Source organism: Eubalaena glacialis, chromosome 2 (genome assembly GCF_028564815.1).
Source record: "Eubalaena glacialis isolate mEubGla1 chromosome 2, mEubGla1.1.hap2.+ XY, whole genome shotgun sequence".
Lineage (NCBI taxonomy): Eukaryota > Metazoa > Chordata > Mammalia > Artiodactyla > Balaenidae > Eubalaena > Eubalaena glacialis.
The window spans coordinates 156,088,734-156,115,286 of NC_083717.1; the positions used below are offsets into that span (position 1 = coordinate 156,088,734).

At 37.7% G+C, this 26,553-nt stretch overlaps 1 protein-coding gene across 2 annotated transcripts in view; it reads left to right on the plus strand.

Annotated features, from left to right (window-relative positions):
* Positions 1-5,899: 5,899 nt before the first annotated feature.
* SYT16 (synaptotagmin 16) overlaps positions 5,900-26,553 on the plus strand; it is a 116,572-nt gene continuing 95,918 nt past the window's right edge. For both annotated transcript variants that reach the window (XR_009699564.1, XM_061182659.1), the window contains exon 1: positions 5,900-6,454. Coding sequence is in view for 1 of the 2 variants with exons in the window: in XM_061182659.1 (XP_061038642.1) it covers positions 5,935-6,454 (520 nt within the window). In the remaining variant the exon portion in view is untranslated. The remainder of the gene's footprint in view (positions 6,455-26,553) is intronic.

A 26,553-nucleotide genomic window follows, 5' to 3' on the forward strand; every position in this document is an offset into this window, starting at 1 on the left:
TGATTCCAAAGCCATTGCTAATTTTTTTCAAACTGACTCATTTTTCTCAGTGTCTACTGACCAAAGTATATTTCAGTTAGAGGGCAGTTTCATATTTTGCTTTATGCTAATTGCCCCCTTGAAGCCCAGTGGTGAAGGGTCTATTGGATTGCCCATTCCTCAGCATTGACAATATGGCTGTATTATATCCATATTGCTAACATCAAGAGTCTTCAGTAGTCCATTTTTATATTTGTTAAGATTCCAGCATTTAGAACACATTTTGGACAAATGCTACAAAAGATATTTCATCTCAATGGCACATTTTCCTACCCACATAACAAATTTGCTCTTAACAGAAAACACCTGTAGACTCTTTGGAATCATGTTAAAGATGGCTTGCAGCCCATTTTATAGTTCTTATTTTGACTCCATGTATTATTCATCTTTCTAAGCCTTCTCTTTCATGCTAGGTAATGCAAAATGCCTTTCTCCTAAAGGCATGATAATTGTCATAAAAATTATAGACTTAATTAGCCTCATCACTACTCCAGGGAACCCTAATAAATAACCCACATCTAATAGATGACACAAGGAAGTTAACTAATGGCTGCGAGAAGGCACTTTACATAAGCCCAGTATTCTTGACTTTTACTTATGATTGCCCTACAGTTCTTGGTAGAGAATAAGAAGAGTAGATTTTCCAAAGTGATTTCTTCTTTGAAAAATGCTAAACATTAACACACTTCAGTAGATGAACTTGTATAAGATTTTGATTTGGGGTTTGGTTACCTGGGGGCCATATCATTGGAGAGATTTTCTTTTCTCTCAGAATGTATCTGACTCTCTCCAGGAGCTGGTAATCCTTTAAAAACCACACATGCTTACAGGCTTCCACTTGAGATTTCACCAAAATAACATAGATTTTTAAGGCATAGCTCCTAGAAGCTGGTTTCCTTCTTAGGTCATCACTCTCTTCTTCCAGCCAAGCATCTGTCATCAGATAGGAAGTGAGTTCAGAAAGACTATCTAACAGCCTTTAAAAGACCATAAGCACTATTATTCTGGGGATGGCACACTTCTTTTCTGTTCACAATTACCCTTGGTCAGGATGATCAAAATATGTGAGAAAGCATATGGCTCAGGAATTTGATAGTTTTTCCCCATGCATAAGCAAAACTCTTTAATGTTTACTGTTTAGTCATTTCCTGTGTTTGAAATGACCTTAATTGAACACTTTTATAATTAAAATGTAATTCTAATTAAAACGAAATTTAAAGAAATATAGCCCCTAGGAATTTATCAGTGGCTCTCCTTTCATCTTTATTTATCAGTTGTTACTAATTCTTTATTAGATTGCTAGTTTATTCTGAGTATTTTGAGAGGCCCTGGTCATGTTTGTGGTAGGAGCTTGTATGTTAAACACACATATACACATGTTTTTTGTTGTTTTGTTTTATACTTCTCATACTAATGAAAATTCATCAACTATTTTAATTCAAATAATGAGCCCTCTTAGCTACCACAGACTGTATATGTATTTTCTCTTCTAATCCAGGGACCTAGACCATCTTCTTTCCTTCTCATGTGGTTTTATTTTATTTTTTATTAAAAAAATTTTATTAGAGCACCAGAATCAATTTAGTTTTGGGGGCTTTCTTACCACTTAGAAAACAAGGATACCAGGTATATAACTGGTGGCATGTTCCACCAATTAAGTTGAAATTTACCTATGCAGCAAAGGTATCTCCATGGTTACTCTGCCAGCTCTTAGCCCTTTCGGCTTCAGACTGCTTTAATATAAAATGAAAGTTCTCTAGTGTTGCTAACTTGGTAATTTTTCAGATTCTAGTTGTAGGTGCCCTTTTGTCTTACTATTTTGGAATATAACAACTGGACAACTTTTCATATATAGACTGAGATTTGGTCTCTTTCCAATCACTCTGAGATCATCTGACAATGGTTATTGGCAAAAGTAAAGAACCAGTCCCTGAAAAGGTGACTTACTGCTGAATACTACATCCAGCCTCAGTATTAAAATGCTTTTTGCCCCACACTGGTAAATTCTTGGGTTTTAAAGTGGAAAGGAACTGTTAGAGGTCATCTACTTTACAGATGAAGAAAAACAAAGGAATTAGGGCTACTTAGCTTTAAAATTTTTCATTAGTAATTTTCATTCATTCATTCAACAAACTTTTACAGTGTCCCTACCCTGTGTGGGTTCTGGAGCTATAAAGTATAAACACAGTCCCAGCACTTATGGTCTCAGAGTCCATTGGAAGAGAAAGATTGACCAATAATTATCACAACAAGTAAAACCTTATATCATAAAGGCACATTCAAAGCACTCTGAGGCCACACCTTTGATTATAGATAAAGAGTTGACATAATAGTTTCATTTTAAAGAATAAGTAAGTATTTACCAGGCAGGGTAGGAAGAGAAGGCACCTTGGGCAGAGCAAACAGAGGTCAGGAAAGAGCACAGTCACTTTGGAAAATGCTTAGTGTGTTAGTGTTATGGGAAAATAGGACTTCAGAGTGAAGAGCGGTGAGGAACGGCTGAGTTCCCACTGTGGGGCGGTATTGGTGGGCACAGCTCACACACAGCTGGACATTGTTAGGACAAAAGGTAGGGCCCTGTGAGTTGTGCAAATATTGAAATAGTTTCAAGCTGGTTGATAAATAGCCATTGATCTGAGACCCCTCCCACTGTCCTGTTTCACCTCCCAGACCTCCTCACAGCTAGTACTTCAGCAATTAAAGAGTTGACACCCAGCTGGAGGCCTTTAGGGACCGCCCCCCTCTAGCAGTAAGGGTAGTAAGACAATGCTGATTGTTAATTTTTTTGAGCATCTCTCCTCTTGTTTGCCATGGTAAAGAATGTAAACTTTATCCTACAGGGTAGAACTTGAAAACCAAATGCCTCCAGGGGTCAGGCAGGCTACACAGAAATGAGTGAAGCAAGTGGGTATAAACAGCAGGAAGAGGTGAGGACTGTAGTGAATTGGAGGCATTCAAATTAATTTTTAAAAAATTCTGTGTGAACAAATATGAATTAACGTTTGCTATTGCTCAAATTTTGCAGTAGAAGAAATAGGAAGCCACAGTAGTTTTTTTTTTTTGTGGTTTGTTTGTTTTTCAACTAGGGGAGTGATACAAGATTTATTTTGAAAAATATTTCCATGAGGGTTTGATGGACAGAGATTTCAGAAGACATGGAGACATAAGACTGAAAGCATGGGTTGTTACTAGTTCCAAGATTGGATAAGAAAATGCTGGCGTAGATTCGAAGATTTTGGGTTGTATATGAAAAAAAGTTTTCTCTGTATAAAAGAACAATAAAAAAGATTATTGGATTATTAAGGAAAATATGTCATTTCTATCTTAAAAAGTTTCTTAAACCTAAGGCACAGTGATACAGTGTTTTTTCAGGGAACTTTCTAGGTCTGGGATGCCCCAAAGCATATTAATTTAAGCAAAATATTTGTGGAGGAAAAGCAAACAAACAAAAAAACCCTGTGGGTGGTGAAATGGGGTGGAACGAATGCTGAAAGAACTCTTCAGTGTAACCAAGCAGGGGATTTGTATGGTAACATTAAGATGTTTTCAACAGTTCTGAGTAGGTTTTATTAATCACTTTAACACATTTGAGTACATACTGTATGCTAGACACCGTTTTTGCACAATTTTAAATAGGATTTGTTAATTCATTTATTGAGAATTTACTATGTGTTCGGCATACTTGCAGGCACTGGGAATAAACTAAAGAACAAAACAGACAATCCCTGTCTTCATGGAATTCCCATTCTAGGGGAGGAGACAGGCAATAAACTCGATGCAATATCAGGTTTGGTGAGCAAACCTAGGGGACGGATTGAGGCCGGGGAAGATTAGAGACTGAAACCAATTAGGTATGTAATTTCTGAGGAAATTCGAGTGTGGGGAAAGGCGATAACTATACAAAACGTAATGGAAGTGAGTCTTCATAGACCTCAAATTAGCAGAACTTGGGATGGAAGGAATGGAAAGGGGGAGGGTTGAAGGGAGAAATTCACAACCACTAAAATGTGAGTCTAGAGTGTTGAACATTTGTTGTAGCAAAAGTGATGTGCTAGGTTTTGATGAGCTGAAGTTGAGATTTTGGTGAGTTGTCCCAGTGTAGCTATTTCCTTAGATCAGCATTTCTCAAACGTTGGTGGTTGTCAGAATCACCTGGGGAACCTGACAAAAATGCAAAGGTCCAGAGCCTTTTCCTTCAACTAGCCTGGGCCTCTGTGTTTTTTATTAGCTCACCAGGTGATTCTGACACAGCAGAGTTTGAGAACCACTGGCTTAGATAACCAGACACAAGTCTGGAAAGAGGGATTGAGTTAAGGGCTGGAGATGTATATTTTAGAGTTTTAAAAAAGTGTTAATTGAGACTTATGGATGGGTCAACTCTCCCAGCTGATGAGTGTAAAGGGGGAAGAGGAGAAACTGTAGGACAATGAGTGATTGTATATATGTAGTTGGTGTTTAGACAAGGAAGAGCCTGAAAGACAGACACATGAATTATTCAGTGTCAGGAAAGTGCAGAGAGCTCAGTTTCCCTTTAACTGGAATGTGGGCTCCATGGGGATAGAAACCTCAGGGTTACCTTGTACCTGGCATTGTGCCCAGCACTTAATAGGCACTTAATCAATATTTGTTTATTGAATGAATCAATGTATGGCTAGCACAGAATCTGAAGAGAAGTTTTTAGGAGGATGTAGGCAATCATGTCACATGTAGTAGCCTGAGGTCAAGATGGCTGAAATTTACAGGATTGCTGATAGATTTGGTCAGAAGGAAGCTATTACTATAAAAGAGATGGGGTGATTAAGTGCAAGCAGGAATTTAGGCTCTGCCGTCATGTATAACATTCATCCTAAGCTGTTGATGAGCAGTGTAAAGGCAATAAGATAAGTATGTACACACATAATGCACATAACATATGATTATGTATACACAGGTATATGTGTACATGTTTGTATATCTGTGTGCATACATGCATATCTGTGAAAGTATAGATCTTTAGCCCTAGAGTGTTCATCGTGCCCTGTTGCTCTGTCGACGTCCTGTAGCTGCCTCCTTCAGGTTATGAATCTCATGGGAAGGAGTGTCTCCCAGGAGTCTCGCAGGTTGTAGAGGGCTGTCTTTGGGCAGTTGGAACACAGACAAAAGCAACAAAATGCTCTGGACATGTCTCCAATAAGCTGTGTAATCCACTTGCCACCCTCAGTCTTTCAGAGGTTGGTTGTTTCCCAAGAATAGGTGTAATTTCTAGAAATTGCGTAAAAATATAAAATCCTGCTCTAAGATTTGTTAAAAGCTTTTTAATTCCAGGCACACATTTCCTTTGAAAGGATAAATCTTCGTGTCATGAAGCAGAGATGCTTATTAGCCTGCTCTCTGTGATCTGCAGATTCATAGATGAAGCATCCAACCTTTCTTGTATTTTGAAATGTCATGTCCAACTGCCTCTTAATGAAGATTCATTTATCCCTTTTCACACTGTTAAGTACGGTCTATGGGGATAGACTTCTCTCAGTCCACAGGAGTAGAGCCCATTAGTGCTAATGGAAGTTTTGCACATGTCTGCAGAGGTGAACAGGCATTGAAATAATTTGATACCTTTAGACTTTTACAGTCGTTTTTATTTAGCTGCCTTAAGGATTTCAATGATGACCCCTTTTTGTCCCCAAATACTGTTTGACATTGATTGTAGGAATCTGGTGATGGGCCTGAGGTTGTAACTTTAACAGGTGTAAGTATTTCTTTCCTCTGTTTCAGCTGAGAAGTTTTGAGAGTGAAATATTCACAGCCATTGAGAGACCTCCAATTTAATTTCTCATCATGCTTGTTCTGTAGTTCACATTAAGTCCAGAGTATTGAAGGAACAGAACAAGTGGACTTGTAGACATCAGATAGCTGGCCATGCTGTTGACCATGGCATCTCAGGATGCTCAGAACCTCTTCCAGCCTCTCTCTTCCTGGATATCTCTGGTTTATGAAGCTCTCCAGCAAGCAGGAGATACGTTATCTGCTTTGCTGGTTAACTTCAACAAACAAGACTCTAAATTGAGTGACAAGCTAGACCAGGACTTAGATGATATTCAGATTCAGGAAACTTACTTTGAAGATGAAGAACAAAGCAATTGGAGTCAAGAGGACATAAATTCCTTGTTTCTTGAAGTGGATCATTTCTCCTGTTGTAATAGTGATTTGCAGGACTCTGCCCAAAGTTCAAGCCCCAGACTTAGCCAGCATGCAAAGGACTCCTGTTCTGTAGTGACCCAGTGGCCCAATCAGACCCTTGATGACCAAAAGCCACCACATGTGCTTTCTTCTATTGCCGAGGAAGAACATCACCTTGAAAAGCAAAGGAGTGGCCTTCAACAGGGCTTTGACAGCCACCTTTCTGGTATTTTAGAAAACGTTAATGGAAAAATGCAAGGTAAGCTAGCCAGTAATCATTTTTTATGGGTTTGTCCAAAGGACATTTCTACTCATTTTATTTTTATTTGTTTTAGTTATCATTTGAATTTTATTTTTGTCTCTTATACCTTTCCACATACTGGCTTCTTAATGAGAGTTGTAATCCTTAGTAATATTTTCAATATATAAAACTTTGGAAGATCCACATTGGTGGGCTCCATATTCCAAAACAATAGTTCTGAGCAAGTGAAATGGTGAAAACAAGTCTGTGGGTTCTCTTTGAGAAGCCCCTCGTGCATATGTCATACTGTTTAAAACATCTTTTAAAATATTCTCTTTTTTTTAAACTAGGTTAGGAATCTCTAGATGTTACTATATTATTCAGTGTGAAATCCTGTGCAAAAAGCCATACTTGTTGCAAAATTTTTAGTTGATAACACTCCAAGAACACTTCTCACAGTGTTGTACTGAGACGTGATGTGAGATGACAGTAGATAGGAAATCTTTGGAATAAGAATAGCTCGCTTTTCTTCTAGCCTTGAATGGAAAGGACACATTTAAAACAAACTGCCTATAGAGCTTCATCCTGTCAGAACTGAGCATATAATGGGCCTTCAATAAATGCATAATGAATATGGTGAAAATGTAATTAACTCTATAAAAGTAGCTGTAGTATGTTCTGGCATAAATTTCTCACGCTTCTGTTACTCTAAGCCTGAAGTAAGGACATTCCATTTTATTGAGAGACAGAGAGATACATGATAGGCAGAGAAAGGTGTTGGGTGTGTATATAGGATGTGTGTTTGTAATGCACACATAGCTCATGCAGGTTTTCAGATCTTTTAATGTAAAAGGTGAACTCATTAATTCTCTTCTTGTTGGAGGGAGCAGACTTTTTCGGAATACTTTCTTAGTGTCTTCATCCATTTTCAGTGACTCCTCTTAGCTTTATCTTTTTAGAGGAATGTTTTATCCAGGTACATACAGTCTTAGTAAATGAAGAAATATAATTTCATATTCTTTTTATAATGCTTTCTCTTAAAAAATTTTTTTTATTGGGGTATAGTTGTTTTACAATGTTGTGTTAGTTTCTACTGTACAGTGAAGTGGAGTTTCCTGTGCTATACAGCAGGTCCTCATTAGTTATCCATTTTATATATGCTATTGTTTATATGTCAATCCCAATCTCCTAATTCATCCCACTCCCCCTTCCCCCCCTTGGTGTCCACATGTCCGCTCTCTACATGTGTCTCTATTTCTGCCTTGCAAACCGGTTTATCTGTACCATTTTTCTAGATTCCACATATATGTATAATGCTTTCTTGATACTCTTACTCAAATTAAAGTATTAAATGCTAGAATGAATTGGTGAACCAAGGTAGCCTAATATTCTTTCTGAATCTGATAAACTATAAATAAATGCAATTGCAAGCCTTTTAAAATTATCTATAGAGATAATCCTAGAAATGTCTGGACTACTAATAGGATTTCTTAGATTTGACTTGAAATTTCTATTCCTATTTTAGAAAATTCTTGCTAAAGTTGAACTATATTTAAAATTATTAACATGAATTTGGCTCAATAGATGCTTAACACTGGCTTCTGTTAATTTTTGTAATCGTTGTAATAATCTAATGGCAATTAAACAATTGTGTTCATTCGGGAAATGTTGATTCACTAGATTGTAGCCTTCTGGAAGCCAACAGCCGTGTCACAGATTCATTTCTGTATCCTTACTATCAAACACAATGTTAGGTATATAATAGGACATCAAATAATAATTACTGATGGAACAACAAGGAAAGCTAACAGCTCTACGAGGTAAATACTACTATTATTCTCACTTCACAGTTGAGAAAATTGATGATTAGAATTTGGGACTCTACCCAAGACTGACATTTAGAAAGAGGCAGAGCTCAGGTAGTCTGATTCTAGAGTTTACACATATAACTCTCCCACCCCCACTCTTTTTAAAGTTATAATTTACATATAGTAAAATTCATCCTTCTGTAGTGCACAGTTCTGTGAGTTTTGACAGACACACATGGTCTTCTAACCACCACCACCATCCAGGTATGAAATAGTTCTATCACTCAAGTCCCTCTGGGGCCAGTCCTTTTCCCTACATCCAGCTCCTGGAAATTGCTGATATGTTTTGTCTTTCTCTTGTTCGCCTTTTCCAGCATGTCATATAAATGGAATCATGCAGTTTGTAGCCTTTTGAGGCTGGCTATTTTCATAATGCACTTATTGTAACACCCTTGAGATTTATCTGTGTTGTCATGTGTTCCACTGGTTTGCTTTTTTTTTTTATTGCTAAATAGTATTCCATTGCAGGAAAGCCCCAGTTTGTTGATCCATTCAGCAGTTGAGGGATATTTGGGTTGTTTCCAGTTTTTAGCAATATGAATAAAGCTACTATAAACATTTGCAAAACAAGTTTTCGTGTGAATATGTTTTCAATTAGGTGAATACCTATGAGTGGGATTGCTGGGTCATATGGAAAGTATATGTTTAACTTTATAAAAAAAAAATCCACTGTTTTCCAGAGTACAATTTTGCATTCTCAGAAGTTATGTATGAGATTTCCAGTCACTCATATCCTCACCAACACTTTGTGGTATTATTATTATTATTTTTTAGCCATTCTCATAGGTGTGTGGTGATAACTCATGTAGGGAGATAATTCTCCATTGGTGTCTTGCATGTCCTATGAGCAGGGCAGAGCCACAAACAGCCTTTTGTTTTGGATTATCTTTTCAAGGGTGTTTGTATGACAGCCTTGGAAGATAGTGTGTCCCTCCAGAACACAGGGGATATTTGTTTGCTGTCCAATCTAATAAAGTTAATGTCTCTCTTCAGGGCAAAGCTTAGGCAAATTTGCTTGCAAATGGTAGAGGTTTTCCAAGCTTGGTGTTCCCTGGCGACATAAACCCATTGCATGCACGGAATCTATCTGGGCCTGCCTCTGCATTACCTCCATGGTACTTGGAGATACTGTGAGTAATAAATTGTCCTTTGTCTCTAACCCAGAAGTCTTGCATCTTTGCCAACATCTATAAAACAGTAGCAGGCAAACTTGTTAGATGCAAGTAGGGTAAAATCGTAGACCCTTCATAGGTTTTAACATCCCATTTGGCTTTAATTTGCACGTCCCTAATAACTAGTGACACTGAGCATATTTTCATGTAGTTGTAATCTGTATGACTTCTTTGTAGGGTCTTCAAATCTTTTGCCCACTTTCATTGAATTGTTTGTTTTCTTATTTTTGAGATTTGGGAACTATGTTTATATTCTGAATATGAGGAATGTACTTTAAAAATATTTTCTCCCAGTTTTGTGGCTTGAATTTTCATTCTCTTAACAATGTCCCTCAAAGAACAGAGATTCTTAATTAAATGAAATCCACCTTATCAAGTATTTCTTTTATGAATTGTGCATTTGGTATCATATCTAAGAAATCTTTCTATAACCCAGGGTCAGAAAGATTTTTTTTCCTGTGTTTTATTCTAGAAATTTTAAAGTTATGGATTTTGCATTTAGAGCTATGATCTATTTTGAGGTATTTTTTATATGATGCAAGGTGTGGATTAAGCCCTCCCCCCACCACGTAGGTGACTAATAATTCCTATACCATTTGTTGAAATGACTATTCTTTCTCCATTGTTTGCTTTGATATCTTTGTCAGAAATCTATTATCTATATAAGTGTGGGTCTTTTTCTGGACTCTATATTTTCCCATTAATCTACATTTGTATTCTTTCTCTAATAACACACTGTCTTGATTACTATAGCATTATGGTCTTGAAATCAGGTGAGCCCTCAATTTTATATTTTAAAATTGTTTTGACCATTCTAGTTGTTTCCATATAGTTTTTAGATTAGGCTTATTGATTTTTACAAAAAAATTTGTTGAGAATTTCATTGGAATTTTGTTGAATCCGTAGATCAGTTTGGAGAGAATGACATGATAATAATAGTGTGTTTTTACGCAAGTGGGAAGAGATATGGGGACATATGTTTATGTATAACTGATTCACTTTGTTATAAAGCAGAAACTAACACACCATTGTAAAGCAATTATACTCCAATAAAGATGTTAAAAAAAAATAGTGTGTCTTTAAATCTACGAACATGGTATACCACTTCATTTATTTAGTTCTTAATTTTTTTCACCTGTTTTGTAGTTTCCAGCATACAGGTCTCATACATATTTTGTTAGATTTATACCTAAGTATTTCCCTTTTCTTGGATATAATTGTAAATAGTATATCTATAACTTTAAATTTCCAATTGCTACTTGCTAGTATATAGAAATGCCATTGATGTTTGTATATAATCTTGTATTTTGCAACCTCCCTAAACTCAGTGATGAGTTCTAATTGCTTTTTTTTAAAATTTATTTATGTATTTATTTATTTTTGGCTGCCTTCGGTCTTCGTTGCTGTGCGCGGGCTTTCTCTAGTTGCAGTGTGTGGGGGCTACTCTTCGTTGTGGTGCGCGGGCCTCTCATTGCGGTGGCCTCTCCCGTTACAGGACGCGGGCTTCAGTAGTTGTGGCTCAAGGGCTCGGTAGTTGTGGCTCGTGGGCTCTAGAGTGCAGTCTCAGTAGTTGTGGCGCACGGGCTTAGTTGCTCCACGGCATGTGGGATCTTCCCGGACTAGGTCTTGAACCCGTGTCCCCTGCATTGGCAGGTGGACTCTCAACCACTGTGCCACCAGGAAAGCCCCACCTCTAATTGCTTTTTTATAGCTATTTTGGGATTTTCTACATAGATAATAATATAATCACACAAATGACAGTTTTATTTATTCCGTTTCAATACCCATGTCTATTATTTCTTTTTCTTGACTGATTACACTATATTATCATGTTGAATAAGAATGGTGAAAGTGGGTATATTTGCCTTGATCCTGGGCTTAGTGGAAAATCTTTGTCTTTCACTGTTACTTAGTAGTTAGATGTAGCTTTCTGTAGATGCTCTTTATTATATAGAAGTTTCTTTCTATTCCAATTTGTTGAGAGTTTTTAATCAAAAAGGATGTTGAATTCTGTCAAGTGCAGTTTTGCATCTGTTGAGCTGATCATATGATTTTCTTCTTTAATCTGTTGAAATGAATTATACTGATTAATTTTTGAGTGTTGAACCTGTCTTGCATACCTGGGTAAAATCTGCTTGGTCGTGATGTACTATTCTTTTCATATATTGCTGGATTTGATTTGCTAATATTTTGTTGAGGAATTTTTATCAATTTACATTAGGGATATTAGTCTATAGTTTTCTTTTCTCGCAATATCTTTGTCTAGTTTTGGTATCTGGGTAATGCTGGACTCATAACATGAGTTGTGAAATGTTTCTCCTTTTTTATAGTCTGGACAAATTTGTGTTAAATCAGTATTTATTTCTTAAATGTTTGCTAGAATTTTCCATTGAAGTCAGCTGAGTTTGGAATTTTTTTGTTGTTGTTGGAAGATTTTGAAATAAAAATTGTTTCTTTAGTGTGTATAGGATTATTCAAGATGTCTGTCTTTCTTGAGTGACTTTTGGCAGTTTGTGTTTCTCAAGGATTGTTTTTTTTCATTTCATCTGTGTTGTTAAATTTATGGACATAGTATTTTCTTGTTATCCTTTTGGTGTTTGTAAGATATATAGTAGTCCCCATTGTTTCCTGATATTGGTAATTTTTATCTTCATTTTTTGCAGGGGTGTGGGGTCTGAGTAGAGGACTATCTATATGTCTATATATTTTTTGAAGAACTAGTTTTTGGTTTCATTAATTTTTCCCTATTGTTTTTCTATTCCTAATTTTATTGAATTCTGTTATTTATTATTTTCTTCCTTCTGCTTGCTTTGGGTATGATTTGTTCTTTTTTCTAATATAATCATTTAATGGATGCATTTTTCTAAGCGCTGCTTTGTCTACATCCAAAAATATTAATATGTTGTTTTTATTTTCATTATATTAAAATATTTCCTAATTTCCCTTTGACTTCCTTTTTTTTTTTTTGACTTCCTTTTTGATGCATTGTTTATTTAAAAGTGTGTAGGTTAGGTTCCAAATGTTGGGAATATTCTAGATAACTTTCTGTTACCAATTTCTGGTTTAATTCAGTTGTGGTCTGAGGACATACTTTGTATTACTTTAGCTTAAAAATATTAAAGTTTGTTTTATGATCCTGAACATGTTCTAACTTGTTGAATGTTTCATGTGTACTTAAAAAGACTGTGTATTTTGCTGTTATTAGATAGTGTTCTATAAATTACTTCAAGTTGTTTGAGGCTGTTTTTCAGATTTTCTGTATACTTATTTTTATACTGATTTTGTCTACTTATTTTGTTCTGTTGGTTACTCTACTTGTGGATTTGGCTATTTTTCTCTTTTCTGTTCTTTCAGTTTTTGCTTCATGTAGTTTGAAGCTCTGTTGTTAAACACATACACATTTTAGAAATATATGTCTTCTTGATGAATTGACCTCTTGGTCATTATATAATGTACCTTTTTGTATCCCTGGTAGTATTTCTTGACCTAAAATCTACTTTGATATTAACATGGCTACTCCAGCTTTCTTTTGATTAGTGCTGGCATGACATGTTCTTTTCTACTCTTTAACTTTAAATCTATATCTTTATAGTGGGATTCTTGTACGTGGCATATAATTGGGTCCTGCTTTTTTATCCAAATTGACAATCTTTTACTTTTAATTGGTATGTTTAAGCTGTTTGTATTTAATGTAATTATTGATAATGAATTAAAATCTGTCATTTTGTTAGAGTTTTTCCTATTTGTTTCATCTATTCTTTGTTTCTTTTATCCTATTTTTTTCTGCATTCTTTTGGATTGAATATTTTTGTGATTCCATTTCATCTCCACTATTGGCTTATTATTTTTATCTCTTTTAAAAAAAGTTTAATGATCATCCTAAGATTTTACAATATATATCTTTAGTTAATTGCAGTCTATCTTGAAATAATATTGTACTGCTTCATGTATAGTTAGATGATGTTACAACAGTGTACTCCCAATTCTTCCTTCCCATCCTTTATTTTTTTGTTGTTACATATTTTACTTTTACATATTCAATAAATACTCAATACGCTGATATTTGATATTTGCTTTAGTTGGTTGGTTATCTCCTAGAGTGATTAAAATAAGAAAAGAAGAATTCTGTATTTATATCATTTATGTCATTTGAAGCACTCTTTAACTTTTCTTGTGCATATATGCAGCTAATGAATTATCTTAGTTATTGTTTGTCTGAAAAATATTTCTTATTTAGTTTTGAAATATATTTTAGATACGTATAGAGTTCTGAGTTGACAGTTATTTTTCTTTTAGCACTTTAAGGTTTCCATTTCACTGTCTTGTGGTTTGTATAGTTTTCCTATGAGAAGCATGTTGTCATTCTTACTTTTGTTCCTCTGCATATAATGTGTCATTTTTTTCCCACTGGATGCCTTAAAGATTTTGTCTTTATCTTTGGTTTTCAGCAGCATATATCTAGGGGTGTGTGTGTGTGTGTGTGTACGTTTATATTTGTACTGCATATGTGTATGTGTGTGTGTTCTGGTATTCATTTTTATTGGTGTTCTCTGTCCTTCTTGTGTCTGTGATTTAGTGAGTTTCATTACTTTTGGAAAATTCTTTGCCATCATCTCTTCAAATATTTCTTCTAATCCATTCTCTCTTGCTCCTTCTTCTGGTATTCCAATTATACAAATACTAGCCCATTTGATATCATCCCACAGCTCTTGAATGTTCTTTTTCTTTCCTTCATTCTTTTTTTTTTCTCTTTGTATTTCAGTTTGGGTAGTAGTATCTAATGACATAGTCTTCAAGTTGACTAATATTTTCTTTGGTTGTATGAAGTCTGGTGATTAGTCCATCAAAAGTATTCTTCATCTCTGTTACCTTGTTTTTCATTTCTAGCATTTTGATTTGGTTAAAAATTTATTTCAGTTTCTCTGCTGAAATTCTTCATCAATTCATGCATGTTTCTCCCTTTTTCCACTATTAATATGTTTTTAGCATATTAATCATAGTACTTTTAAATTCCTTGTGTGATAGTTCTAACACTTGAGTCGTATCTGAGTTTGGCTTTCTTGATTGCTTTGTGTCTTGACAGTGTATTTTTCCTTTCTGCTTTTTTGCTTTTCTTGTATTTTAGACTGAAAATTGAACATCATATGTAGGGGAAGTAAATAGTATGTCTTCCTGGAAGTAGGTGAGCCTTTTCTAGTGCTGGGCCTTTAGTGTGAAGGGGTTGAGTCAGTTTAGTCAGAATATGAGCAGGGTTTCGGTTTTGTTGTTATTGTTATCTCCTTGTAGTATAGCCTTCAAAACCCTCTATTATTACATTGTGTTTAGGGTAGGGGCTTGTTTGCTACAGAGCTTTGTCAAAATCTGCTCCATCTTCAGCTTCAAGTCTTTTCTTGTTGCCTGTACCTCAGAGAGGGTCTCTGTTTTCAGACTGTTGGCCCTTTCCCAGAAGGAGCCCCTGATGTTATTCATTACTTGGTGTTTGCTCATATGGTATTGTTGTGTTGGAAGTTTCTGTTTTCTGCTGTTCTGGAGCAGCCTCTGTCTTAGGCAGGTGATATGTTCCTGTGTCTTGGGTTAGGGCCTTTTTGGTAATCTTGCCCCTCCCTCAGAGTTAGGGGATTTCCACTGGTCTGACTCCAGGACTTCTTTCTACCTCTTCCCCAGCGGTGGTAGTTTTTATTCTGTTCTATTCACTCATCTTAATGTGTCTCTACCTATGGTCTGAGGATGATGGGACTTGCTGCCCTTTCCCAAGTGGCTTGTGGCTTTTATTCCATAGTGGAAAGATGAGAGAGGAATCCTGGTGAGACTTCTGATTTTGTCTATAGCAGCTGCTCTTCCCCCTACTCCAGGACTGTACCATGAGAGAACCTTTCTCCACTCCTGCCCTGCCCCGCTCCACTCTGTCTTTCTTGTGAGTACCAGGTGAGTTCTGTGGGGCCAGGCTTCTAAGTGGGTTTCAATTTCCCTGGGGTTTGTGGCTCCCATGGGTTCTCTACTCTTGTTCTAGTACACACTTGGTCTTTAGAAGTTCTTTGAAAATATTAGCTTAATTTTTCTTGCCAGCTTGTATGAATCCAGCATCTGCTCCTGGCAAGCAAACGCTTTTGTCCTTTCTCCCATGGAAAGAAGTTTTCTTTTCGTAACTTTTGGATTAGTTGGTTGCTTTATGATCTCAGCTCTCTGATGAGTTTTAAAATGTGTAATTTGACATATTTTGCAGATTTAATTTTTATTTAAAGAGCGAGAGCATTATTTCCAATTTTTCTACATCCTAAGTGGAAGCTAGAACATAGAGCTTTGCACACTTAACACTAAACTCTAAAATTAAGTTGGACATTCTCATTAATTTGGGTGGCATGTTTGGGCTTGGAGATAAATGTACAAATAAAATATTGGTCTTAAGGAGTTTTCTAATGCCTAAGAGATAGTTACATGTAAGTAGTCCCATTTTTAAAAGTTTGTGGAAAATTAGAACAGTTATCTACGTGGTAACTTTTGAGGTGGTTTTGCCAGTGGTGATCAGAGAAGGTTCCACAGAGCAGATGATATAGGACTACAAACCCTAAGAATGAATTATAATTTAAGAGGTGAGTGGAGAGAGAAAGGCATTCCATTTGAAGGAATGGCATGAACACAGACATGTGGACAAGACTGACATTTTCAGGGATGGGGCTAGTAGCATAGGCTGCAATTGGGAAGGTCTTTGTTTTTTGTGTTAAGGATTAGGTTTTGTCTCGTAAGCAGCTGGGAATCTCAAAGAGCTCTTAATCAAGTGTGATACCAACAGAACTCCATTTTAGAAGGATAACTGTGGCATCAGTTTGCAGGCTACGCTGGAGGAAAGGATATATGTTAGGGAGCTATTGTAGTAGCTGGTAAGAAGAAACAGTGTGTAAGCCGATACAAACACATAAAGAGAAATAGTTGTCCTTATTTTGACATTACTCCCCCTAAAAGACCTCTCAACTAAAGAGTGTCTTTGACAGGGCTCTGGCGGGGCAGTGGGGTACCACCTTATCATTGCTAGGTGGAGGCAGAAGTCCAGGTTTCCCTCTTGATCTCCTTAACCCTTGAAGGAGTGCTCCTCACTAATGCTGGGTTGGATGGCAGGTCCATCTCTCCATGTGGTCTCCATTGACATGGAGGTGAAGGTAGCTGCACTGATGGTGAAAATCGTGAGTCTCCACTAGACTTCCTCTGACACCACCGAAGTAGAGTGGGGCAGGAGTGCCTCATTACTTCAGGTGGGGTGCAGGCTCCCCATGTGCCCTTCACTGATACTGCGGGGGTACAGGATGCTCATTACTGGCCATCAAGGATGAAAGTTCTGGATTCCTACTCAGCCTTCTCTGGCATCCCCTAGTGGGGATATTGGGGTCCCTCGTTAAAGCTTGGTGAGGATGGAAGTCTAGGCTGTCTCTCTGGCCTTTGCTGGCATGAGTGAGGGTGGGGGACACAGTTTTTTCTGTGCTATTTGGCTGGATTTAGACACTTATTGTCTAAAACTTTTCTGTTTGGGTAGTCTGTCCATTTCCTGGCCCTTTGCACAGAGAGAACTGGCATCTCTTGAGTTTTTTGGTCTGTGCTCATTGGCGTTTCTGGGTTGCCAGCTTCCTCAGCTTCAAGTCTGAGATATATGAGGCAAAAGAACCCAGAAAACTCACCTCCATGTTGTTCCTTGAGTCTCATGGTCACTAGCTGGTCTGCCTTCTTCTCGGCATCTTTCAGTCTTCTCATCTTTGTTTTATATACAATGTCTAGAGTTTTGAGTTGTACTTGGGGGGAAGAATAGGGAAAAGTATATCTGTTCTGTCTTCCTTGGAAGTGAAATTCTTCAAATTAGTTCTTAATAGCATTATGACTTTAAATCCCTCCCACTTCTCTCCATTTCACAGTGAAAATAAGAGGAATAGAAAAATGATAAAGGGTGGCATGTATGTATAGGTAGTATGGGGAGAAACATTCCTCTGTAAAGAGATGTCTTTTATGATGTCCTTCCTCAGTTAACCAAATATTTATTGAATGCCTACCATGTACAAAGCATTGGGGGGAAATGGACAAATCTACACAAGCATAAGCTGTGGACCTCTCCTTCAGATTATTGAAATGCTTATACCATTTGTTTAACATGTTCCAGAAGATGCAAAAATGTTTTTAATGCCCTGGCTCTTTGGTGGCAGTGGGAGTTGGGAATGCAGCGGAGACCTCGAATGAGACAGCCCTGTTAGCCCAAATCACTCATGACTTTATAAATGGAGGCGCTTTACTGAGTTGTCTCTAGAGAACTTCCCTCTTTCTCCCTCTCCCTGATGAGGTGGAGTCCACTGATTTACTTCAGATGCCTTATAGACAATGAACAAAAGCTCTTATTCCTCTCTTTTGTCAAAATATTTAAATGCTCTAAGGACCCTCTGAAACTAGAATATGGGACTGGACTCTCAGCTGCAAGAATATTAAAACCCTTGTTTTTTGGGGGGGGGTGTTTACCTGCTGGTTAACACTCTTAAATTATCTTCACTTGCTCATTTTTTCCTTTATACTGGAGATCACGTCAGCCTCAGTACATGGGCTGCTTTGCAGTCTATTAGAGGGATGTATTTGGAGATACACTAAGAAAAGGCAGCATTTTAATCAGTGATTTATATGCACTTTTTAAAAAGCCTTGTCAAGCCTGCTTTTCCCATTTAACCTTGAATTCTTTTCATAACGTTGTATCTTGATTTTATGCTCCTTAATGTGCCATATTTTTCTCCACAATAGATTTTAAGATAAATTGGCCCAAAACAAGAGGGATGCTGAATGCTTTTTGTAACCATGGAAACATTTCTGGGCACTTACTGGGGACCTGGTTGCCAATAGTAATGTAACAGAGAAAACAGATACACTTCATTTAGCAGTTGCCTATGATTAAGAGGCAGATAGAGTCCTTTTAGTGCCATCTCAAGATAGGCTGTTTGGTTTAAAGACCCAAATCCCAAACAGCAACTAACTTCTCAGTCAAGAAGCAATTATGACACCTTTAATATGTGATGGGAAGGAGTTCTATTGCATTTTAAAATCATCTTTGTTTTCAGTTTTTCACCTCATACTTTTTTGAGGCTGTTTTTCAACCACATATATTTGTTTCCAAGAAATATGCTCACTGTTTCCTGAAATAGCCTGCTAATGGAATTAATGTGTTCTGAGTACGTTGGCATGTAGAACTTTAGAAACACTCTGACTAGATGGAGTGTATTTAAAAAATAGAACAGCAGGCTTTGAAATCATGGTGATATAATTTGACTTTTCAATCAGATTATTCGACAAGGCTAATGAAACATGGGAAAATCCTGTCCCAACCAGTTCTTAGTTACTGGTTGGTCTCAAGCTTTTATGGGTTGAAGGTATTTTGTTCTGTCGATGTTTTGGGGATTGCTTGTGGCAATTGAGAGTAGATGGTATCAGGCAAGAGCATGCAGTTGATTTATAAATTACACAGGCTTCATTTCTTTTCTATAGGATGTGTTACTGAACGTGAAATGCTGCATCCTGCCTTTCCTTTAACTGCAATACTGGAACTTTGCTTTTTCATTGCCCAAGTGATTTCTTGAAAGTAAACCCATCCCTAGTTAAATTTATCTTCATTTGTTAGTACTTCATTTGATAGCATTTGCCACCATGTCATTGGTTATCCAGAATTGTCCATGAAAAAGTTTGAGTATCCTGCAAAAGCTTCAGAATTTGTTTTCTAAAAGCTTTATGAAGTTAATTTTCTTGTTATGTTGACTAGCATGTTTTAGAAAATCTGGGTATTAATGAACATGCCAGGAGCTGATGTCCAGTTTTCAGAGCCTTGATATTTAAGGCAAGGAGGTTGTTATTGCCATTGTTACTTGTTTTGCAACTTGGTGTCATTTTAAAAGGAAATTTCAGACATGTAACACAATTTTATATGGACAGAAGTTAGAACACGTAACTTATATAAATGGTCAAATAGAGATTCAATTTTTGCCTTAATTTCTGGATATTATAATACACGGTAGGACATTTTTAAGGACAGGTTTAAAATGAGAAAGCCCGTTTTCTATTTTCCTCTTCTTACCACCATTAGGAATGGATTAGAGGTAAATTATGCTACAAATAAGCTTAAATTCCATGTTCACAATTCCCAAGGAACCAGAAAGTTTTCCTTAATAATGGAATTACTTGATAGTAGAAGCTCAGGAGTCTTCCTTGCCCTGAGGCACACACCGTAATTGAGGCAGGTGTATTATTTTTTGCAATTATCTAGCTCAACAGGGAAGAAGCCAGAGCCAGGTAGGAACTACAGCTTAATAAGAACTTTTTTCACTTATGTACCTTGTTTCTTCTTGCTGAGGGAGATTCTTACCTGTATTGTTCGTGTGTTGCTTATCTTTTAAAATAACATGGAGCGTTTATCCTCTTCTCTTCTTCCCCTCTTATCTTTTCCTTTGTTTGGTAAGTCCCCTTTCTCCCTCCCTGGTACTCTTTTCCAGTGTCCACCCTTGTGGAGAGTGTTTCTGAAAAGGAACCTTGCAATGGAAAGAGTTGCTGAGGTGTGACTATAAGTTCCTCTTCCCTTTGAGCTCTTGATAATTATGCTAAGGGGTGGTCTAGGCCATTGCTAATGGAGCTTTTAGTGCCCTTCACATTTCCTAGTTTTTAAATTTATGAGACATTTCAAAAACATAGAAAAATATAGCATCATACAGCAAACACCCACCACTTAACTTTGCCAAGTCTTAACATTTTGCCATATTTAATTCAGATTTATTTTAAAGAAGCCATCCAGGATGGAGGTCATTGGAGTCCCCTGAGGACCCCTCTTTGTTTCTTCCCCTTCTCTCCCTACTAGGAGTAAAACAAACCTAAATTTGGGCATTATGATTCCTATTGTGTTTTTATTCTTTTGCTGCAGGTATTTGTAAATTATGTGCCACATAATTTTGCATGTTTTAAAGCTTTATACAAATGATATAATATTGAATGTATTTTATTCTGCAACTTGTTTTTGCTTCCACTCAATGTTACACTTTTACATTGTTCAGATACATGTCCATATGGTTTATATTAACTGCTATATAGTAATCCACTGTATTAATTAACATTCCATTTAATTGATTCATTCTTCTGTTGATCTAATTTATCCATTCATATGAGCATCTAATTTATTTCCCAATTTTCACTACCGTAACAGATAATTCTGCAATGTAAGTATATCTCTGAACACATATACTAGAGTGTATTTAGATGGGCTATATGAAAGAGACAGTCCTATTTTGAGCCCCTTTTGTAAACAGGGTAATTTCTTCCCTCGTTGAGGTCCCTTGAATTGATACTCTTGCTCTAGCCCCACTTTTTCTTGCGGTGGTTCAAATTGGTTCCTTTTCCCTATAACAAACAGTCATAACCAATAGTGTGTGTAAGGCATTAAAGGAATCTACAAGTTGTCTGTGTTTTCCATAACAAGTTTAAATAATGAGTGAGAACATGGGACAGTGATACCAAATTTTAAGGAGCGTTACAGGCTTCTTTGAAACTTTAATGAAAGTTATGAACCTACTTACGCAGAGAGGTACATACATAACATATCAAACTTTTTTAGCAATGAAATTTCATGGGTTTCAGCACCACCCAAAGTTCATCTATGGTACTCTGGATTAAAATGGACAAGGTTTACAAGAAAGAGCTAGTGATAATACAGTCAGAAGTCAAGCATTGTACCATTTCATTTGAAGTTTGGCTTTTTTCTTATGAAAATAAAATTGGAGAAATGCATTAGGATATGTGCTGGTTTTTAAACTATTGTCTCTCAGGTCAAGTCCATTCTTCCATATCCTGCTTTGGATGTTGGGGCTGGAATTTTGCAAACTCCCGTTTGCCTTTGCTTGGGGGTATTCTCTGATCTATGTCAAGAGGAGCCGTAGAGGGATATCGGAAGATGGGAGGTAAGGAGAAAAGGCTTACTTTTTCCTGTCTTTGCTCACTGGTTCTGTTGTTGGCATCTCAGCACTGCCCTTCACCGTGCTGTCAGCAGTGTGGATTCTAGTCCCCAGCTTCTTTGAGCATTCCAGATCCAGGCTCGTTGTACTCTACTCAGAGGTGACAGCACTGACCAGCCAGTTTCCCCTCCTCAGATGTCTGAGCTGCATATCCATAGCACCTCACCTCTGAGCTCCTAGTTTATAATAACCTTGACCTCTTCCCTTTGCTTCCCCAGCCAGAGGGGTGGTAGCTGCTTCCTGCAGTTACAATCTCTGGGCTATTTCTGTTCCTCCTTCTATTTATCCAATACCTAATACCTGTGGCACCAATTCTCTATATTAAATTCCCTCTGTTGAAATACCTATTGTGGGTTTTGTTTTCTGACTGGACCTTGACCAGTGTAGTAATTAAAGCATTGTTCAAGCAGTTGTGTAGATTTTGAAATAGTCTCTGTTAATTGTGCAAGAGCTACAATTTGCAGGTGAACTGGGACTTTCTGGAGATGATAGGTAACTGGCACAATGGACATCTAAGTCTTACCCATTCTGATGTTCACCAGGTAAACAAATTAATATAACATAGGTTATAGATGCCATGTAGAAAAATAAAACAGGATAAGGGGATAAAAATTAATTGGGTGAGTACTATTTTATATAGGGTTGTCCTTCCTATACTTTATATAGAATGACCTGTCTGGGAAGACAACAGTTATGCAGCGACCTGAAGGAAAGAGCATTCCTAGTAGAGCGAACAGTAAACGGACAAGCCATGGGGTAGGATGAGGACTGTGTTTGGTGGATTGACTGTAAAATGTGGTTTTGCTGAAGCTTATCAGCATCTGGTCATCAGTAATACTGTCTAGTTATTACTCTGGAGTTTCTGTTGTTCTTGAGATTTTTCTGATGTTTCATAAATCTTTTGCTTAAGGATGTCAGGTACAGGATTATCGCAGGAGACTTTCTTGTTCATGACATGGAAGGACTTCAAGAACTTTTATATCATTTCAAAAATCAGTTCCTTTGGGGGAAAAGAAACCATTATGAAGTTGGAACTTCAAGCATTATCTTCTTAGGCTGTGATATCAAAGTCTATTTCAAAACCAAAATAAGAACTTCAAGTTTTTCTGGGACTGCCTAGTTTTTATCCTGTTTTGATCCTGCAAAAAGCAGCCACTGCTTGTATGGAAAGTTTGAAAATTGCTCTCCTGCATTTAGACCTATAATGACAAGCAGTTACTTTCATTTGAGTCTGTGCTAGATCAGTTTTACTCGTGATACTTCCCTTTTCAAGGTTGGACTTCTTAGCTGTAAAATGGCATTGAGGCAATATTGTTTATGTACCAGAAACCATGCTATTTATACAACTGAACTAAACTCAAATTATATAGGGAATTTCTCAATTCCTTATAAGCAAAGAAAGAGAGTGGTTGAGCTCAAGTAATTGACAAATGGGGGGGTAAATCTCGTTCCATGAGAAGGTATATCCAGGAGTTCAAATGTTGTCTTTGGAATTTGATTTCTCTCTCTCCCTCAATCTCTTATTTCTGCATCCATCTGAGCTGGTTCCATTCTCTGGCTCCATGTGTAGTGAGATGGTCGCCAGAAGCTCCAGATTTATATCCTCTTAGGTTATAATCTAGTGGAGAAAGAAATGCCACTTTCTGGCAACTTAAAAAAAAATTCTGGGGTTAGCACTCATTGGCTTGATTCTCTCTGCTTGGCTTGAATTATGTGGCAAACCTTAGCAATCCCTGAGATCAGGGAAATGTGGAGCTCTGATTGGCCAGGCCTAAGTCACATGTCATTCCTGGGGTTGGTGGAGAGAGACCTTTACCAGAAACGTGGTGTGAACATAGAGAACAGGTGGCTTACCAGAAAAAAATCAGGATTCCAGAAGTTGAAAGAATAGATAATCCGGTGGCAAAGAAACAAAAGCTCTATTGGAGGAGCCAGTGCCTTTCATGGGTGTCCCCACTGCCTTTACATTGTGCACTGATCAGAAGCTTGTTCCAAGGATGGACCTGGACCCCTTGTGTCACCACATATGGCATAGTGTCATCACAGGTGCCATGAACACCTGCTTCTCAGCGCTTACGAATGCACATTTCTTACAAGTCAGGAAAAGCAATATTTCATTTGATAATTTTGATTTAGATCATGGCTACTCCCCTGGATATTAGAAAATCTCTCTAACTCACCCTTTTAGATTGGTTTAACTGCACAATTAACTGAATGGTGTCTGAATTAGTTATCTATTGCCGCGTAACAAATTACCACAAACTTAGTGGCTTAAAATGATATGTATTTATTATTCAGTTTATTTGGGTTAGGAATCCAGAAATGAGTTAGCTGGGTCCTCTGCTCAGGGTCTCACAAAGCTGCAGTCAAAGGATCAGCTGGGCTGACTTCTCATGTGGACATTCCAAGCCTTCTCAGGTCATGGGCAGAATTGATTTCCTTGTAGAAGTAGGACTAAGGGCCCCAACTTCATGCTGGCTGTTGATTGGAGGCTGCCCTTCACTCCTGGAGGCTGCCTGTAGTCCCTAGAGGCTGCCCACAGTTCCTTGTCACATGGGCAGTGTGGTTGCTTACTACATCAAGCTAGCGAGGAGAGGCCACTGGCAAAAGGAATCTTATATTACATAATGAAATCATGGGCATGACATTCCATCACTTCTGTCATACTCTGCTAGTTAGAAGAACATCACAAGTCCTGCCCACACTGAAGGGGAGGAGATCACACAAAGGTATGGACACTAGGCGAGAGGGATCGGGGTAAGGATGACCACCTTAGAGTCTGCCCACTGTAGGATCCTAGACTGGCTATTTAAATAAAGTAGAGAAATTGCACAAAAGGTAGAAGCTACTTAAATACCTTCATGTGAGTTATTTATTCTCACAGATTTTTTTAAATGAGGAAATTGTATTTCTGTCTTAAAAGGCAACTACTCCTTTCTCTTGGCTGCTGTGCGAATGATTCATGCAGGAATTGTTCATAAAAAGATTTTGGTTAGAAGCTAAATCTATAGACCTGAATCAGTTTGCAGATGGTAGAGTATCAAGGGAATGCAGACTTCACAGGAAAACTCACCACTGGCATGTGCTATCTCACTGCAAGTGCCCAAGAGACCTTGCCAAGAGTCCTTACTGATTTTGTAGAGCACTCCAGGTGAAGAACTTCTTGATTGTTAATATCAGTAATAATAAATATAACACCCATAGGCATTCAACAAAGTGTAACCTTACCTTTGTGTTAAATATTTTAATTACATTATATATTATTTAATAATCATAATTTTGTGAGGTGTGTCCACGAGTAGGTGGGTAGATTATTATTCCTATTTTTAAAGAAAAGACAAATGTTCTGGGGAGGTTCAGTAACTCTTTCCATGTCTCTAGCTAGTAAAGTAGCTGGGATTCCAAACCACATGCGTCTGACTCAAAACATCAAGGGGGGGGGCTTCCCTGGTGGCGCAGTGGTTAAGAAACCTCCTGCCAATGCAGGGAACATGGGTTCGAGCCCCGGTCCGGGAAGATCCCACATGCTGCGGAGCAACTAAGCCTGTGCGCCACAACTACTGAGCCTGCGCTCTAGAGCCCACAAGCCACAACTACTGAAGCCCATGTGCCTAGAGCCCGTGCTCCGCAACAAGAGAAGCCACTGCAGTGAGAAGCCAGTGCACCGCAAGGAAGAGTAGCCCCCGCTCACCACAACTAGAGAAAGCCCGTGCGCAACAACAAAGACCCAACGTAGCCAAAAATAAATAAATAATATAAATAAATTTATTTAAAAAAAAACACATCAAGGTGCTTCTCCATGTAGCCGCTGTCCCAAAGTGGATTGAAGTGCTCCCACTTCCATCCCACACCTCTGTACCTCTGCTACAAGAAGTCCAGTTCAACAGCAGTTACTGGCAACAAATTACTGGGCATTACAGCTTCTGACGGTGGATTTAAACCTTCCTAAGTCTAGTTTAAGGGATTAATGGGAAAATAGGCTGCATTTGCAGTCTCCATTTCCCTAGCCCCTACTTGCTTCTTTCCTCACTATTGTTTGGCCTCTAGTCTTCTACTCTAATGAACATGCACTGAATTATATGACTAGTTCCCCCTCGCCCATTTTACTTATTTGAGAGTGACAGTGTTGAATATTCCTCCCTTGAAACTCATTCCTCACCTGGGTTCTGGACTCCACTTGTTCCTGGTTTTCTCCTTGCCATGTCTTTTTCATTCACCTTCCTCTGCCAATTCCTTAAACGTTGGTTTCCCTCTTACACACTCTTCCGTGACTTCTGCTAAATATCTGCATCTCTAGTTTGGACCTTTCTCCTGAGCTCTGGGCTCATATATCCGAGTTGCCTTCACTTGGGTGGTATCACACATCTCAAATTCAACATGTTTAAAAACACAATCATCTTTTATTCTTATTTATGGAAAGCTAGTCATCAAAGTAAGAGATTAGTCTTTCTCAGTTCCTTATCCCTCACAGCAATCCTAACCTGCATCTGTTTTTTCAGTATGTACCAAATTATATTGATTCTGTCTCTGAAATTTCTCTTGTTCAGTACAACTTCTCTCTGTCCCCTCTACCTTAACTCATATATATATATATCCTCTTCTGCTGGTCTATTTCAATAATGTCTTAACTGGTTTCTCTATTTCTATATTCTTTCCATCACTTATCCATTCTCTAGGGTCCCCTCAGAGGGTGCATTCTAAACTCTGCATCAGATTTCATACTTTCTCATACAAAAAGGCTTCCAGGATGACTTCTTTCCTTTGAAAGATTCATAGCCTTCAAGGATTTGGGCCACTGTCTTCCAGTGTCTGGAAATACCGAGCTCATTCACACCTAAACATTTGGTTTCCTCTCCCTGCTCTTGTGCCTGCCTAGTGAAAACTGCGCATCTTTCAAGAGTCCTTTCAAGCACCATTGTCTCTAGGAAGCTCTCTTAGTCCATTGAGGCTGCTGTAACGAAAATACTATAGACTCAGTGACTTAAACAAAACTGATTTTGAGAGCCTGAACCAAGATGGCAGAGTAGAAGGACGTGCTCTCACTCCCTCTTGTGAGAACACCAGAATCACAA